General features: G+C 61.7%; 6 protein-coding genes across 6 annotated transcripts; 4 read left to right on the top strand and 2 right to left on the bottom strand.

Moving 5' to 3' along the window:
- Window positions 1-650: 650 nt before the first annotated feature.
- Window positions 651-1,209, top strand: RHTO_03485 (uncharacterized protein; the record flags this gene model as incomplete). Its single annotated transcript, XM_016417155.1, has 3 exons — window positions 651-777; window positions 837-1,003; window positions 1,078-1,209. The coding sequence occupies 3 exons, from the start codon at window positions 651-653 to the stop codon at window positions 1,207-1,209; spliced, it is 426 nt and encodes a 141-aa protein (XP_016271368.1).
- Window positions 1,210-1,527: 318 nt separating this feature from the next.
- On the top strand, window positions 1,528-4,839 carry RHTO_03484 (fasciclin domain containing protein; the record flags this gene model as incomplete). Its single annotated transcript, XM_016417154.1, has 3 exons — window positions 1,528-2,311; window positions 2,367-2,759; window positions 2,816-4,839. 3 exons carry the CDS (start codon window positions 1,528-1,530, stop codon window positions 4,837-4,839), a joined length of 3,201 nt encoding a protein of 1,066 aa, XP_016271367.1.
- Window positions 4,840-5,021: 182 nt separating this feature from the next.
- Window positions 5,022-7,169, bottom strand: RHTO_03483 (type II pantothenate kinase; the record flags this gene model as incomplete). The annotated part of the gene is made up of 6 exons (XM_016417153.1): window positions 5,022-5,251; window positions 5,311-5,372; window positions 5,432-5,693; window positions 5,815-6,865; window positions 6,922-6,976; window positions 7,081-7,169. The coding sequence occupies 6 exons, from the start codon at window positions 7,167-7,169 to the stop codon at window positions 5,022-5,024; spliced, it is 1,749 nt and encodes a 582-aa protein (XP_016271366.1).
- Window positions 7,170-7,777: 608 nt separating this feature from the next.
- Window positions 7,778-11,246, top strand: RHTO_03482 (AdoMet-dependent rRNA methyltransferase spb1; the record flags this gene model as incomplete). Its single annotated transcript, XM_016417152.1, has 11 exons — window positions 7,778-7,780; window positions 7,854-7,881; window positions 7,953-7,968; window positions 8,043-8,057; window positions 8,123-8,404; window positions 8,463-9,128; window positions 9,186-9,303; window positions 9,381-9,473; window positions 9,534-10,581; window positions 10,641-10,783; window positions 10,848-11,246. 11 exons carry the CDS (start codon window positions 7,778-7,780, stop codon window positions 11,244-11,246), a joined length of 2,811 nt encoding a protein of 936 aa, XP_016271365.1.
- Window positions 11,247-11,437: 191 nt separating this feature from the next.
- On the bottom strand, window positions 11,438-12,710 carry RHTO_03481 (tRNA(His) guanylyltransferase; the record flags this gene model as incomplete). Its single annotated transcript, XM_016417151.1, has 7 exons — window positions 11,438-11,650; window positions 11,712-11,852; window positions 11,908-11,996; window positions 12,055-12,116; window positions 12,177-12,290; window positions 12,360-12,404; window positions 12,466-12,710. The coding sequence occupies 7 exons, from the start codon at window positions 12,708-12,710 to the stop codon at window positions 11,438-11,440; spliced, it is 909 nt and encodes a 302-aa protein (XP_016271364.1).
- A 185-nt stretch (window positions 12,711-12,895) lies between these two features.
- Window positions 12,896-15,397, top strand: RHTO_03480 (chromatin structure-remodeling complex subunit RSC9; the record flags this gene model as incomplete). The annotated part of the gene is made up of 4 exons (XM_016417150.1): window positions 12,896-13,058; window positions 13,149-14,247; window positions 14,305-14,540; window positions 14,598-15,397. The coding sequence occupies 4 exons, from the start codon at window positions 12,896-12,898 to the stop codon at window positions 15,395-15,397; spliced, it is 2,298 nt and encodes a 765-aa protein (XP_016271363.1).
- Window positions 15,398-15,479: the final 82 nt, after the last annotated feature.

Genomic DNA, 15,479 nt, shown 5'->3' with positions numbered 1-15,479 from the left:
GGCAGTGCCACTGTTGCTGCTCCCATCGAGCCTGCAGGCGTCGCTATCGCGGCAGTGGGTGCATAGACACGAGCTCTGTGGTTCGGTGTCATCCGTCGAACGAGGTATCGGGGCTGTAACGATGTTGCCTGTTCGAAGTTCTGCTCTCTCCCGCCGCCTTTTTCGCCTGATCGCGATACTGTGGGATACGATGCGTATCACCAACGTCGCAGTCAACCTGTAGCTAGCTTTGCAAGAGGCCACACTGTGGCATGGAAGAGACATCGACCGTCTCCAGTCGACCTTCTCACCGCACGGCCGACGATCCGCGGTCGACCTCCTGTCGCTGTGTCCAGTTCACTTTTCCTTCGCTTGCTGCAGAAAACGCTTTCTTTTGACGTGGAGACTCCGCCCTGTCACCGACCCGACTTCGTCAACCGAGCTAGGCGTCGAGCCATTGACGTCGATTCGGCGACGAGGGGGGAGGAGACGACTTGGCTCCATCTCGCGCTCCTTTCGCTGTTCTCTTCCTCTGCCTCACACCCATCTGACGCAAACAAGTCACAGTGAGCATTAGCTTCCACTGCGAAGCCTTGCGGGAGTCGTGCTGACGTCCCCTCTGCCTCGCAGCCAAACTCGTCTCCCCTCGCACGACCACATCTTCCACGACCATGAGCTTCCAGACCGGATCTACCAACACTGGCAAGGCCGCCTCGGCCTTCTCTGGCTCGACCCGCGAGTCGGGCATCGACGGAAACACTTCTGGCGCTGCCGGCAGTCGCGGCGGTCCCGTCGAGGGTGCGTTCTCTCGTGTCACTCACGTGGAGCAACTTACTCATGAAGGTTTGACTCTGCAGAGACCACCACGGCGCAGGAGATGGGCATCACGATGGGAAATGACGCTCGCATCCGCACCTCTGAGCGCGAGTCGGACCACACTGAGCCCAATGTTCTTCCCGGCGAGTCGATATCGACGGCGGGAGCAGGAGGAGACTACCGCCACCGCGAGGCTCAGTCGCACGAGGTGAGTCGGATCGCGAAACTGTGCTCCTCGTTCCTCTCCACGGAGTCTGACTTCTCCCTTTGCTCCTTCCGCAGATGCGCGGCTTGAAGCAGCGTCTCGAGAACAACGAGGAGCGCATGGACCGCGAGGCAGCAGGCTACGGTGAGCCCATCAACCGCAACCGCCTGCCCGTCGACCGCTCGCACCCGACCTCGAGCATCAACTAGGCGATCACGTCGAGCGTGACGTCTGACGACAGGAGTGTACATAGCTGCAGCATGAAGTGCCAACTCTCAATCGCATCTCACAAGCCTTGTCGCGCCGAAAGCTGTTGAGAACAGAAGTTGTCGGTGCTGGAGCGCTGAGTGCAGCAGAACAGCGACGAGAGCCCGGGTTGGCGTGCGACTACTTGACTGTAGTCCTCGAGACCCTTCTCCAGCAGCTCAGCATGCAAGCCTGTCCACCTTGAGGTTGAGCGAGAGCTGGTTAGATGACGAAGTCGAAGGGGTTGCTGGTTGGACACAATCACACCGCGAGCTGGCAAGATGCGACTGCTGGGAGCACTGCTGTGGCTGCCAGCACTCGCAGCGACAGCAGCTTCAGCCAAACCACACCCCGCTCCGCCAGATACCTCTCATCTCGTCGACATCCTGTCCGCCTCGCCGGACCATCAGCTCCTCCTCGCAGCGTTCCAGCGAGCGCGCCTGATACCGACACTCAACCGACTGAATGGGTCGACCCTTTTTGCGCCAACGGACGAGGCAATCAGGCGAGAGCGGGACCGCGAGAAGGAGCGGGCACTGAGCGGGGTGGTGGGGGCGGCGGTATGGACGCCTGTGGTCGAATGGGTCGACGAGGGCAAGGCGGAGGAGCACGAGCACGACAACCTGCAATTGGCGCTACGAGACACGCTCCTCTACCACGTTCTCAACTTCACACTCCTCGCCGCACCTCCGTCGAACGAGACGAACTCGACCCGGCCAGAACCGCCGAAGCCCCTGCCATACGACGTTCCAGTCCTCGAGGAGACGCTCTACTTCCCCTCCCTCTTCCCCTACAACCGCTCTTTCCCCGCCCCGCCAACTCTCCCTGGAACCGAGCCTGATCAACCCGACCCAGACGCACCCAAAGGCCGCCCTGAAGGGTTGTTGCACGACGAGGGACAGCGTTTGCGACTTCTGCAGAAGAAGGGCGAGAAGGGAGACGAGCTGTGGGTCGGAGTCGACTGGAAGGGCGCGGGCGGGATCAAGACGACGGGCGACAACCAGTTCGCTCGGAACGGCGTCTTCATTCCGGTCGATGAAGTATTGCACAAGCCTGAGGATCTCGGTATGTGCACCGACTTAGCCGCATCAGACGTCCGCTGACATCCTCGCACAAACAGCCACTCTGATCCGCACGACTCCTGAACTCTCGACTTTCGCCTCTCTCCTTCCTGCCTCCGTTCTCGACTACATCAGCACGGCACCTCACTTGACCCTCTTCTTGCCGACGAACGATGCTTGGTCCACCTTGACCGACCTCGAGATGCGGTACCTCCGCTCCGGCTTCGCCGACAACGACTTGAGCGAGATCTTTGGCGACGCCGCATCGCAATCTGGCGCTGGGAAGGGCAAGGTCGGGTACCTTGAGCGGCTTGTTGGTGAGAAGGCGGATGGGAAGGCGCAGCTTGAGACGATCCGGAACGGGACTCTGGAAGTTCAGGGCGAGGGAGATGCGACCAAGGCGACCGTGAACGGAACGGCGATTGAGCGCGGGGATATCCTCGCGAAGAACGGTACGCTGGTCTCCGATTTGCGTCTTCTCAGTTCGAGCGCTGACCCGTTCCCACAGGCGTCATCCACATGGTCCCCTCCCTCCTGCTTCCCTCTGGCTCGCTCATGCTTACCGCCGAGAAGTACCTGATCGCCCTCGACGCAACTCACTTCGTTGCCCTCCTTCGTTCCGTCAACCTCTCGCACTACGTCCAGGTCCCTTCGAACGAGCCGGGAACCGTCATCGACACACCCCTTCCTCCGCCTCTCTCCGCTGATCTTCCTCAGACGCCTCTCTCGTTCGCGGACGAGCCGTCGAACCCGAAGAAGGAGCGCTACACGATCCTCGCCGTCAAGGATGATGTCCTAGCCCACGCAGCAGCCGGACTCTCAGCGCTCTCCGCGCTCGATTCGCCCATCCTGAACGGTCGACCACTCCCTCCTGCCGGTTCTGAGGCGCTCAAGGAGCTGCTCCAGTACCACATCGTCTCGGGCCAATGGCGCCCTTCTGAGCTGGAGGACGGCATGCTGGTCGGGACGGAGTTGCGTACCGAGTCGCTCGGAGGCGAGAGGCAGAGGATTATGGTCGGCGTTCAGGGCGAAGAGGGTAGTCGTGGTGAAGGCTGGGAGCGGAGCAGTAAGGGCAAGAAGGGTCGAGGTGGGGACGACGACAGCGATGAGAAGGAGCTGATCAGCTGGGGCGGCGCAAACGTCGTCGCCGACCCCGTCGTTATCGGTAACTCGATCATCTACCTTGTTTCAGCTCTCCTCGAACCGCCTCCCACCGCTATTACCGCCGCCGTCTCCGACCTGCGCCTGTCGACCTTCGTCGCATCCGTCTACGCAGCAGCACTTGACGGCACCCTCGCGACTCAGCCGGCCGTCACCTACCTCGTCCCGACGAACGCAGCTTTCGGCGCACTTGGCCTGACGATGCAGTACCTCCTCCTTCCGACTTCGCGTTCCGAGCTCCGCTCAGTCCTCGAGTACCACGCCGTGGACGAGGTCGTCTATCTCGACGACTTCCCTCGAAGCGGCGGATCGCGCTACCCGACACTTCTCGACGGCTCCGAGATCTACTTCGAGCGCGATGCAGTCAACTCGACCCTCTCGGTGCACGGCCCAACTCTCGGCGGTCTTCCAGCAAACGGCGAACCTCGCGATGCCGCCGTCCTCGAAGGCAACGTCCTAACCGAGACGGGCGTGATGCACGTCATCGACCAAGTCGAGCTCCCGCCCGAACTCGAGATCACGCTCGAGAAGCTCGTGCGCGGCGCGAAGGCCAACACGATGATCGACCTCATCCGTGCGGCGAACATGACTTGGGTGCTTGACGGCAAGAAGCCGCCTCGTCAGCGCCGCGATGGAGAGGAGAAGGAGACTCGGCCCGACTTGACGGCGGCGACGGAGACGGCGAAGAAGAAGAAGACTCGCCACGACCATAGCGACCAAGCCTACACCATCCTCTGCCCGACGGACAAGGCCTTCGGCCGGCTGAACCTGACCTACTACCTGTCGAACCCGACCGCGCTCTCCCGCCTCGTCCGCCTCCACGTCATCCCGACCACCTCCTCCTCGTCCACCGGCTCTCCCTTCCCTCCGCGCTCCACCAACCCCGGCTCGCCCCTCGTCCTCGAAGACGCCAAGACCTACGACTCGCTATTGAGCAAGAGCCAGCCTGGCGGGTCGAGCAAGTTTGGCGCGCTCGCATTCAAGAAGTGGGGCGCAGGCGAGGACGACTGGATGGTCGGGATCCGTGGGGCGAGGGGGACGAAGGGCGAGAGCGACGCGGCGAGGGTGTTGGCGTGGGGTCGCGCGACGCCTTGGTTCGTTACGAGCGACAAGGGCGATGAGGAGGACGGCGAGGACTTGGCTGCGGCGCTTGGGTCGACGGTCCGACTCGCTGCGGCTGGCGGCGTCATCAGCATCGACTCGGTCCTGATCCCCTACGAGCCAGGCTGGTTCCGCAAGTGGGGTTGGGTCGTCACGCTCGCCGTCGTCCTCGTCTCGATCGGCGCGGTCGGCGCAGTCTTCGCCGTACGGTGGTGGAAGAAGCGGCAGCAGCTCAAGTACGAGCGGCTGATGCAGGAGGAAGACGACTAGGACTCGACTCGGAACTCTTTCGCACTGTAGAATCGCCTTCGTTTCTTGTTGCTTACTCTCTCTACTTTCTGTAGCCTCTCAACCTCGTTTGTAACACTACGCCGGGATTCTGCATCGCACAGCGTTCATGCTCGATACCAAGAAGAGAGCTCACTCCCTCGCTATTCAGCTCAGGATCAGGCTCATCGTCCCCTCCGCTCCTCCTCGGCGTCGACCAGCGACCGCTCCTCTCCATCCCGCAGCCCCAACCCGCCGCCATCCTGAGGGGGCGTCTCGGCTCCCGCACCGATATTCTTCAGCCACGCGCCGATCCCGCCGAGGTAGCCTTCGTGGCGGAGGAAGAGGGCGCGTTTGGTGCCTTTTGACCAGAATCGGATGGCGTAGGAGAGGGTGGAGATGGTTGCTGCGTGGCCTTTGGGTGCGATGGGAGGGTGAGCCTGTGGGAAGGGAGAGCGAGGGATGGAAGCGCACCTCGGATGAAACCGCCGCCAAAGTAGATCCGGTCGAGGTTGTGCTTCTCGGCGTTCATGTACCTGCAGCACAGCCATCGTAAGCGCGGTCGCGCCAACGAGAGCAGGGAAGGACCACGCACGCAATCTGCCCGATATTGTTCGAGATGGCATAAAGCAAGCTCCGACTAATATCCTCCGGCCTAAAACTCTTCCTCCGTTCCTCCTCCTCATCTTCATCCTCTCCTCTCACTCCTGCCCCCTCTCCTCGTCGGAAGACTTTGCCGAAGGAAGAAGCGATGGTGGAGGATTTGAGACCGATCTTTTGGTAGTCTTGGCCGTAAATGTCGCCGACTAGCATGTCGACGGACGAGTTGTCGCCTCTGTCGGCGAGGGCGAGCATGTCTGTGCGTGCGAGAGGTTTGTTAAGGTTTCCTGCTTCACAACGAACGCCGCTGGGAGATCCGGCAGTTCCACCGTCGACGGACGAGCAGGCAGAGCCTGAGCGAGGACAAATGCAACGCACCATCAAAGCTCCTCGCGCCGGTCAACAAGCTCAACAACCCCCAGAGCGTCCCACCTCCAAGACTCGTCCCACTAATCCTCTCAAACTTTCCATAGTCATCAATCTTGACGATACTCACCCCGGAGCCGATGTTGACCAATAAGCAGGGGAACTGAGCGGGTGACGGGTGCGAGTCGAATTTGAGAGAGTATTGAGGAGGGTTGGGGGAGGGGCGGGGGAGGTCGTCTGCGTTTAGAGGGGGCGTGGAGGGGATTGAGAGGGACGAGGCGGAGGTGGAGGAGGCGAGGACTGAGGGGGTGGTCGGGAGTGGGATGTCGAGGTTTGGAGGGATCGGGAGGGGGACGGCGGAGGATGAGGGCGTTGAGGGGATGTTGACTTGTGAGAGGGCGCGTTGTTGAGGGTGCGAGACGGCCTGGATCAACTCGTCCGAGTACCAGAACACCTCGTTCGGGATCTCCATCACGAAGCTCAATCCAAGCACAAGACACTCCATCTCTTCCTCCCTGCGCACTTCAATCCCCAGCGCGTCCCTCAACTGCCGGTAGAACTTGTGCGCCCCGCCTCCCGTCGCCATAATCTTGACGTTGCGCTTCATGACTTCGACGGGGACGCGGTTCGCCTGTGCCGAGGACGAGATGAGCGTCTCGAGGTAGGTGATCAGGCTTGACAAATCGGACGTCTCGAACTTGACGAAATTCAGGCGGCCGCCGCTCGGGAAACGAGAGGTCGAGGATCTTCGTCGCAGTCGGGAGTGGAAGGCGCGAGAAGAGGCAGAGGGAGAGTGAGAGGGTGGTCGGTGCGACAACGATTTGGGACCGAGGATCCCGTTCGGTTTCGCTTGGTGCGGTTGGGGAGGGGAGGGTGTTCGTCGTGGCTCCCATTGAGGGGGTTGCTGGTTCGAGGTGGAAGGAACGGGCGTTGCCGGCTGGGCGGGAGATTCGACGAAGGGCGAGGAGGAAGGGGAGGGCGAGGCGATGCCGTTGGCCGAGGGTCTCGCTTCTCGTGCGGATGACCGCGTGAAGTAGACGACCTTGGCGAGGGAGCCGCCGATCTGTGTGGAGCTTTCCATCAGCGAGACTCGTGATGCGACCGGAAGGAGCGACGCACGTCGACGGCGATGTGCGAGATCATTTCCTCGTGGTGAGGGAGGTACACCTCGGGGCTGTTCGAGAGATCGTTAGCGTGAGGTTCTCGCACACGCAAAGTCTCAACGAGCTCCTTAAACAAGAAGTCCCTTAGACAGTCGAGCGACGGAACTGGACTCACTCCTCCGAATTGCTCGAGACGATCTCTGCGCCCCTGACATCCACGAGCAGCTGTGTCCCGGCAGGCGACGGGAGCTGCGAGTCCTCCATCACGAGGGGTGGGTCGTGTGAGCGGGGCGGGGTCGGTGCGAGGTGAGGAGGGGGTTGGGGAGGAGAGGGTCGAGGGGTGGAGTCGAGGTCGTCCAAGTCTAAGGACGCTCTAGTTGCAGTGCTCGTGCGGGATATGCGCTCGGTCGACTCTGGCGGGTCGAGCGAGGCTCGGGAGAGGTCCGCTGGGAACTGATGAGGCGATGAGACGACGCGGGAGTGGTTCGAGCGGGTGAGTCTGAGTCGTAGCTAGCCTGTGCAGACCCTCGTCAACCAGTTAGAGCAGTAGCAAGCAGGAGAACGAGGGCGAGAGGAGTCGGAGGTGGACGGGCTCCGGCGAAGAGGGGAAACTCGTCCCGGTCAACTCTGCCACACCAGCTCGTACTGCTTAGCGAATACTCGGACAATACATGCGAATACATACAACGAATTACCACACTCGCAGAACCGCACCCGGACGACTACTGTCAGGCGAGCTCGACCGTCGCCTCGTCCTCATCTCGCTCACCCTCACCCGCTCTGCTCACTCTGCTGGCCAGGGTTGCTCCTCTCGCTCAGTCTCTCCTTCTGTCGCACGCTACACCCGCACACACAGCAGCGCACAGCGAAAGATGGTGCGTCCTCCATCCCTCACTCTCGCACAGCCACAACCGGCTCGAAACTCACACCCTGCCACGACACCCGCAGGGAAAGGACCAGAAGAAGACGGGAAAGGGTACGTCCACTCTCTGCACGCTGACCATGGTGCGCGGCGGCTGACCTGGGTTGCATGTCGTGCTCGCGCAGGCCGTCTCGATAAATGGTAAGGAGCGGGCTGGCTGCGCGCAGTGGAGGAACGAGGAAGGCTGACCTCTTGCATGTGCACTTCGTGAACAGGTACCAGCTCGCCAAGTGAGTGTCCCGCCGGCCACCTGCACACGACCGTCCACCCCGTTGACTCTCCTCACCGTGCGCAGAGAGCAAGGCTACCGCGCCCGTTCGGCCTTCAAGCTCGTCCAGCTCAACCGCAAATACGACTTCCTCGCCTCGGCACGCTGCGTGATCGACTTGTGCGCGGCACCAGGAGGATGGCTTCAAGTCGCCGCCAAGCAGATGCCGGCGCAGAACTCGATCATTATCGGTGTCGATTTGGTTCCCATCAAGCCTATTCCGCGGTGTGTCACGCTGGTGGAGGACATCACGACCGAGAGTTGTAGGAGGGCGTTGAGGGCCGAGATGAAGGACTGGAAGGCGGATGTGTGAGCGCGCGCTCTCCTTCCCGCACAACGCTACCGTACTGACAGTCCGCGCATGCAGCGTCCTGCACGACGGAGCGCCGAACGTCGGATCCGCCTGGGTTCAGGACGCCTTCACGCAAGTCGAGCTCGTCCTAGCCTCTCTCAAGCTCGCAGTGGAGTTCCTCCGTCCGGGCGGCACATTCTGCACCAAAGTCTTCCGTTCGAAGGACTACAACTCGCTCTTGTGGGTCTTCAACCAGCTCTTCACCAAAGTCGAGGCGACCAAGCCTCCTTCGTCGCGTAATGTCTCGGCAGAGATCTTCGTCGTTTGCCAGGGGTACCTCGCGCCTGCGAAAATCGATCCGAAGCTCCTCAACCCCAAGTTTGTCTTTGCCGAGGCGGACGGAGTCGGACTCGACGACGACGAGCGCAAGATTACCGAGATTGACGCGGCGGGCGACGATGTCGATGCCGAGTCGGGCAAGGGCAAGAAGAAGGTCAAGACGTCGGTGAACCCTCTCGCGAAACTCGACGGAAAGGCCGTCACGACCAAGGACGTCATGACGCCCGCGTCGCTCAACGTCTTTGCGCCGGAGAAGAAGCGCAAGCAGCGTGAGGGTTACGACGACGAGGATCGGATCTTGTACCGCGAGTGCAGGGTCATGGAGTGGGTTCGACACCAGGACCCGATTGGCGTATTGAGTATGGTCAACAAGATGACCTGGGCCGATGACGAGGACAAGAAGTGCGTTGTCGAGCGTTCCTTTCTCCGCGCTTTCGTTGCTGACGCCAGTCCGAGCAGGCTGCTGAAGAACCCGCTCACGACGAGCGAGATCAAAGCGTGCGTCGAGGACCTCAAGGTGCTCGGCAAGAAGGACTTCAAGATGCTCCTCAAGTACCGCGCTGCGATCCGTGAAGACGTGCGTCTTGCCCACTCGCTTTCGGTTGTTGCTCCCTTTGTGCAGATGACTAATTCGATGCTCGTATCGTCGTACAGCTCGGCTTGGACGTCAAGGTCGACGAGAAGGAGGAGGTTACGGAGACGATCGACGTTCAGCCGCTCGACGAAGAGGAGCAAATCACGCAGGAGGTGCGTACAGTTCCCTTCGCGCACCCGTCTATGCCATCGCTTACGCTGAATCGCACGCAGCTCGAACGCCTCGCGCGTGAAGAAGCGCTCAAGAAGCGCCGCGACCGGCGCCGCGTGAACGAGAAGAAGCAGCGCGAAGTGCAGCGCATGCAGCTCAACATGGTCACGCCTATGGATATCGGTCTCGAGCGCCAGGACGGGGTTGATGATGCAGACATGTTTGATTTGGGCGAGGTCGAGGGCGGGAAGGAGCGCAGGGGTGTGAATGGGGAGTTGGGCAGCGATGCGGATGAGGGTTTGAGCGAGGAGGACGAGGAGGAGGTTGCGCGAAAGAGGCAGAGGAGGTTGCCGCTCAACCCGATTCCGGAGGCGGCGCTCGCTGCTCAGAACGCCGAGGACGACGACGAGGACGTGTCGGACACGGAGCGTCGGACTCGTCGGCTTGAAGAGTCCCTCGACATCCTCTACGACTCGTACCAGCAGTCGAAGCTTGAGCGCGACGCCAAGCACAAGGTCAAGGAGCAGCGGAGGAAGAAGGCGCTGGCGGAGGGCGGCGAGTTCAAGGGTCTCGACGACGAGGCGCAGGACAGTGACGAGGAGTCGGAGGAGTCGGACGGGATCGACAGCGACCCTGCGCCGCAGCCTTCGGACGACGAGGACTCGTCGGACGAGGAGGAAGAGCCCGTTGCCCCGACCGCGTCGACTTCCAAGGCTGGCTTGATCACCTCTCTCAAGCAGAACAAAATCCTCTCGACGAGCGCCAAGTCGCGTCAGGCGGCGATGTGGTTCGACCAGCCTGCGTTCAAGGGCTTGCCTGGCGGTGGGCTGGAGGCGCTTCTTGGTGGAAGCGGGTCGGACGACGAGGATGACGAGATGGATGGTGACGAGGAGGACGCGAGTGAGGATGACGAGGGCGTGCGGACTGTCTGGGACGAGATGGGCGAGGGATCGGACGAGCAGGAGGAGGACGACGAGGAGAGCGACGAGGAGAGCGATGACGACTTCCGTGGCGCGAGGGAGGAGTTCGTCGAGGACGAGGACATGGAGGATGAGGCCGACATTGACGCGCAGGAGCAAGCCGAGGTCGAAAAGGCGCAGCGGATAGCCAGTACGTTCACGATCGCTTCCTTCCGTTTCGCACTCTCGCTCATCGCATTCCGCCCGCAGAGCTCGGCTTGACGACCGCCGAGGCGATGACTCTCGCCCAGCAGCTCGTCAACCAGGAGCGGACGAAGACGCAGCTCGTCGATGAGGGCTTCAACCGCCACACCGACATCATCGGCGGCGGGCGGCGACGGCCTTCCGACCTGGTTCATCGACGACGAGCAGCGCCATTTCCGCCACAACATCCCCGTCACGAAGGAGGCCGTCCAGGCGATCCGCGACAAGCAGCGTGCGCTCAACGCCCGGCCGATCAAGAAGGTTGCCGAGGCCAAGGCGCGCAAGAAGATGCGCCAGATCCGCCGCCTCGAGAAGATGCGTGCCAAGGCGCAGGGCATCAACGACGACGAGGAGAACGGCTTGACGGAGAAGGAGAAGGCCGCTTCCATCGCCAAGATCCTCGCCAAGTCGAGCAAGGCGGGCAAGCAGAAGAAGCCCGAGACCAAGGTCGTCGTCGCTCGCGGTGCCAACAGGGGTATCAAGGGCCGTCCCAATGGCGTCAAGGGCAAGTACAAGATTGTCGACCCGCGTCAGAAGAAGGAGGTGCGCGCGCTCAAGCGCATCGCCAAGCGCGACCGCAAGAACGGCGGCAGGCGCAAGGCGAACAAGTGAGCGCGGTGGATGCGGCAGTGCTAGATCTCGTCTCGTTGGGTGTCTTGCGGTACTCTCCTCTGTCACATGCTGTAACACCTGCGCACGCCGTTCCCTTCACCGGAAGTTGCAGCGCCGCGAGTCTGTCCCTCCCTCGGATGCCCGGTCTCGCTCGATGTTTAATCTGTGCATCGCGTTCCGTTGGCATCGCGCTACCCTTCGAGTACGCCCTTCCCTCGCCCACTCTCCCACCACGCATCGCTGATCAAGTCTTCGTGCACGACGACCAGTCTCCGCTTCGGCTTGGCAGGCTTCTTTCGTTGTCGCATCTTGACCGGTGCTGGCGTAGAGTTGGTTGACGGAGAGTTGGCGGATTGAGCGGAGGCGGGAGAGGGAGATGTTGAAGGCGAACACGACGGCTCGTCCTGCGAGGATGGGCTGTCTCAGTACCGCGCCTACACCCTCGAGACATCGAAGAGCTCGCACCGTCGAAGCTGGAGCGTTCTCTGTCGGCGGCCCTTCCTCCCAGATGACCAGACTGCCCTTCCTATACATCGGCTCGAGGTTGTTGTAGTTGATGCCAAACTGGGAGAAGAGGATCTCCTGCTTCTGACTCGAGATCGTGCCCTGCGACGCGAGAGAGTGAGTCGCGTTCTGACCGACAGAGGGACAGCGGACGCACGCTCAACTCCTGCTCAGCTTCGACCGGTGTCCGTCCGCCCTGTAGAACCAGCGCCCAGAAGACCGTGTTGTACATGTTGTTAATGTGCGCTGCATGCGTTCGATATGAATCAGCAAACGAAGCCCTGGAGGAAGGAGAAGAACACACTGTCGACTTGTCGCCATCGCAGATAATCCCGCACTTCCGCCTCGTTCGTGTACTGGACGACTCTGCGTGCACAGAACTCGTCAACAATGCGTCTTCTTTGGCTGTAAAGTGACTGGACGCACCGTCCGTCGAAGACAGGCAGTTCCTCCAACTTCAAGGGTGAGTTCGGGAAGTACTGCGGCCAGAGTGCGACGTAGGCTGCCGTGAAGACAGAGACAACCAGTGTGACGAGTTTGCTGTCGGGTCCAGCAGTACCATCGAGTAAGCGAGAGCGAGGAGAGACGGCGCAAGTCTGCGAGACACACCTGGATCTTCGGCCGTGCAGTTTGCAACTCCGCTTGAAGACGAAGCTACGACTTTCAACGTCAGTCACTCTGGCTTTCCGTGCACGCCAAAGAGGCCAGAACGCACCTGTACTCGTCGCTCTCGCCGAAAGCCATCACGCACTCCCCGTTCAACTCCCTGCCGCCGACAACCCGCTTCGCTGCCTCGTTCATGAGCGTAAGAGCGTTCCAGTCATTGGGCTTGTCAAAGTTGTGCGCCTTGGAGAAGCCATGAAAGCCCTTGCCGTCTATCCGGATCACGAAGAAAGTCGAGGGAAGGAGCGGGTCCGGCAGCTCGAAGCCCTTGACGTAGGTGTAGCGACTCCCTGCCATCAGAAGCGTTCTCTGAGGACGGTGCCAGGTGCTCGTCAACGCCTGCGAGGGTGCGCAGCGGGTGCAAGTGAGCGGTTCAAGGTCAAGAGGAGGGCGACTCGAAGAGTTGACCTCGACTGCTCCCGCTCTCGGCTTGTTCTCGCCTGTACTACCGCGAGACGCTCTGTCGCTGCCTGTGTCTCGCCATGCAGAGTGCTCCCGGCCGACCAGGCCAACAGGCCGTCGCGAAACCCTACTCTCAACCCGGAGTCGCCAAGCCGGCAGCACCGCGAAGGACAGCGGGACAGGCGATCAGGGGAAGCCAGAGGGCTGCAGTACGAGAACGATGGGACCGAGTTTTTGGAGGACGTGCGTACAGCTTTCCTCCCCGCGACGCAGTCCTCATCGCTTCCCTCGCGAAGAACAAACAGAGCTGACCTGACGTCTCACTGCATGCAGAGGCTTTCCTTGAGCCTGGTCCGACGAATCGCCTCGTGCTGTCCATGCGGTCGGGCATCCCGGCAGAGGTGGACTTCGGCCTGGGACACCTCGTCCAGGTCACCTCGATGGAACCGGACCTCGTCCGCTTTAACGAGATGCCCGGCTTGCTCGACGGATGTCTCGCCTTGATCCGGGATTACCTCGAGCGGCGGCGGGCAGACCGGCTACGAGGAACACCTGCGATGACCCCCTTCGTCGGTGAGGAGGGCAGGGACGTCGTGCGGCGACGAGCGGGAGAGGCTGCCCTGATTCTGCGGAATCTGGCGCCGGAGAAGCGGAGTCAGGAGCCGCTCAAGGAGAGCAAGAAGCTGAAGAAGGTGCTCTGCGAGGTTCTGGAGGAAGGCATGGTGGACGAGCTGGACGCAGAGGAGACGACCGAGATTCGGGTCTACCTCCTCGACGTGCTCGAATGCATCGCCGAGCACATCCCTCTCGCCCTCCCTGGTCACGCCATCGCTGCTGCCGCCGTCGACGACGACAAGGACGACCGTCCACTTCCCAAGCCTGAACCGCTCGACTCGCCTTCGGTCCGCCTCTTCCCCCTTCTGGTCGCCCTTACCCGCTCCACCGACCGCGCACTTGTCCTCGGCGCTTTCCGCTGCCTTACGGCCCTCGCTCTGAACGACAAGTCGGACGCTGTCTTCGCCCTCCTCACCTACGAAGCCATCGAGCCCCTCCCGAAGCCTCATCCTCATCCTATCCAAACCGCCATCGAGCTCCTTCCCGTCAGCGACGCCGAGCTCAGCCTCGCCATCCTCGAGTTCCTCTACCAGCACACCCTCCTGCCGTCCAATGCCGTTCTCTTCGCCTCTCGTCCTGAACTCGCGGGTATCCTTCGACTGGTCTTCAGCAAATTCCACATCCGTGCAAAGCTCGAGGAGATCGACATCGACGTATCCACGGCGCCGTTCGAGGGTAAGCAGTACCACGACTCGCACGGCTTCAAGCACTTGCGGAAACCGACGGGCTCGTCGAAGGCGACCGAGGGCAGTCTCGTGACGGCTGGCGAGCTGGCGCGCTTGCTACCACTGCCAGAACCGCAGCGGGTATTGACATGGTGAGCGACTACTGACACACCACTTTAGCGAAAGCTAACATGATTGAACCCCCGCAGGATGCGCCTTGTCTTTGAGATGGATCCGCAAGGCTCGATCCAGCAAACGGAGCTGTGGCAAGCGTACCGCGCGCAGTTCGAGTTGAACTTGCGACCAGGACACCCGCAAATGTTCCCGGCGGCCGACGTGATCAAGTACTCGACGACGGCGTTTCCTGAGTCGGTCCCGATGGTGAGCGAGGAGGGCGGAGCGCGCAGATTCATCATCAAGGGGCTCAAGCTGAAGGACCGACCCGGTCCGTCGCAATTTGCCTGGTTCTCCTGTTCGCAGCTGACGAGCTTCGCCTCTCCAGAACTCGACGGCCGACGCGCGTGCAAGTGGATGGGCTGCCACGCGCAGATCAGCGCCGTCGACAAGCCTCTCACCTGCTACCAACACCTGCACACCTCTCACATCGCGACCTCGAACCCTCCGACCGCCTGTCAGTGGCTCGGCTGCAACTACGCGACCTCGCAGACAGCAGACGCCCTCCGAATTGCCGAGCTCCTCCTTCACGTCCGCACGCATCTCCCGCCTCTCTCCTCCGCCTCTCTCGCCGTCTCCGAAGGATCCCCGCTCAAGCCCATGCCGGCCGTTCTTCACCACCAGCGCTTCCATGCCGAGAAGGAGGGTACAGCTTTCGACTCGAGCGCGACAGGTCACGGCTTTTTTGCCGCACTCGTCGTCCGCAATCTCGGTCGCGTCGCCAAGCTCGCCGTCGATGCCCGCACTTCCGCCGCGGCGTCTGCTGCGTCAGGCAAGGGTGCGAGCGGTTCTGCCCTCGTCGCGAGTGGCAACGCAGCGATCGGGCGACTCGCCGGCGACCAGCAGTCGATCTTCGAGGCGTTCGCAGCGGCCGCCGAGGGTAGCGTCAAGAAGGAGGGCGTGCTCAACCGCCTGCAAAAGGTCGACTACGCCGCCGGTCTCCCGCTCGCAGAAGCGCTCGTCGGCATGCAGGACGCGCTCAACGCGACCGTCATGAGCGATGTCACGCTCGGCAAGATTCTTGGCGAGACGGCGCTTCAAGTCGAGGAGTGCAGGAGGGGCTTGAAGAAGCTGCGAGCGGCAGCGTCGGCGACTTCGCAGGACGTCGAGATGAAGGTGCAAGCATGAGCGTTGTAGTCTTTGCTGTCGTAACAAGGCGTTGTGTTGTACTCTCTCTCCGAGCGCAAGGGTTACGAAAGCGCATTCTACT

This window comes from Rhodotorula toruloides (assembly GCF_000320785.1).
Source record: "Rhodotorula toruloides NP11 unplaced genomic scaffold Scaffold21, whole genome shotgun sequence".
NCBI lineage: Eukaryota > Fungi > Basidiomycota > Microbotryomycetes > Sporidiobolales > Sporidiobolaceae > Rhodotorula > Rhodotorula toruloides.
This window is presented reverse-complemented; position numbering and strand designations above follow the sequence as displayed.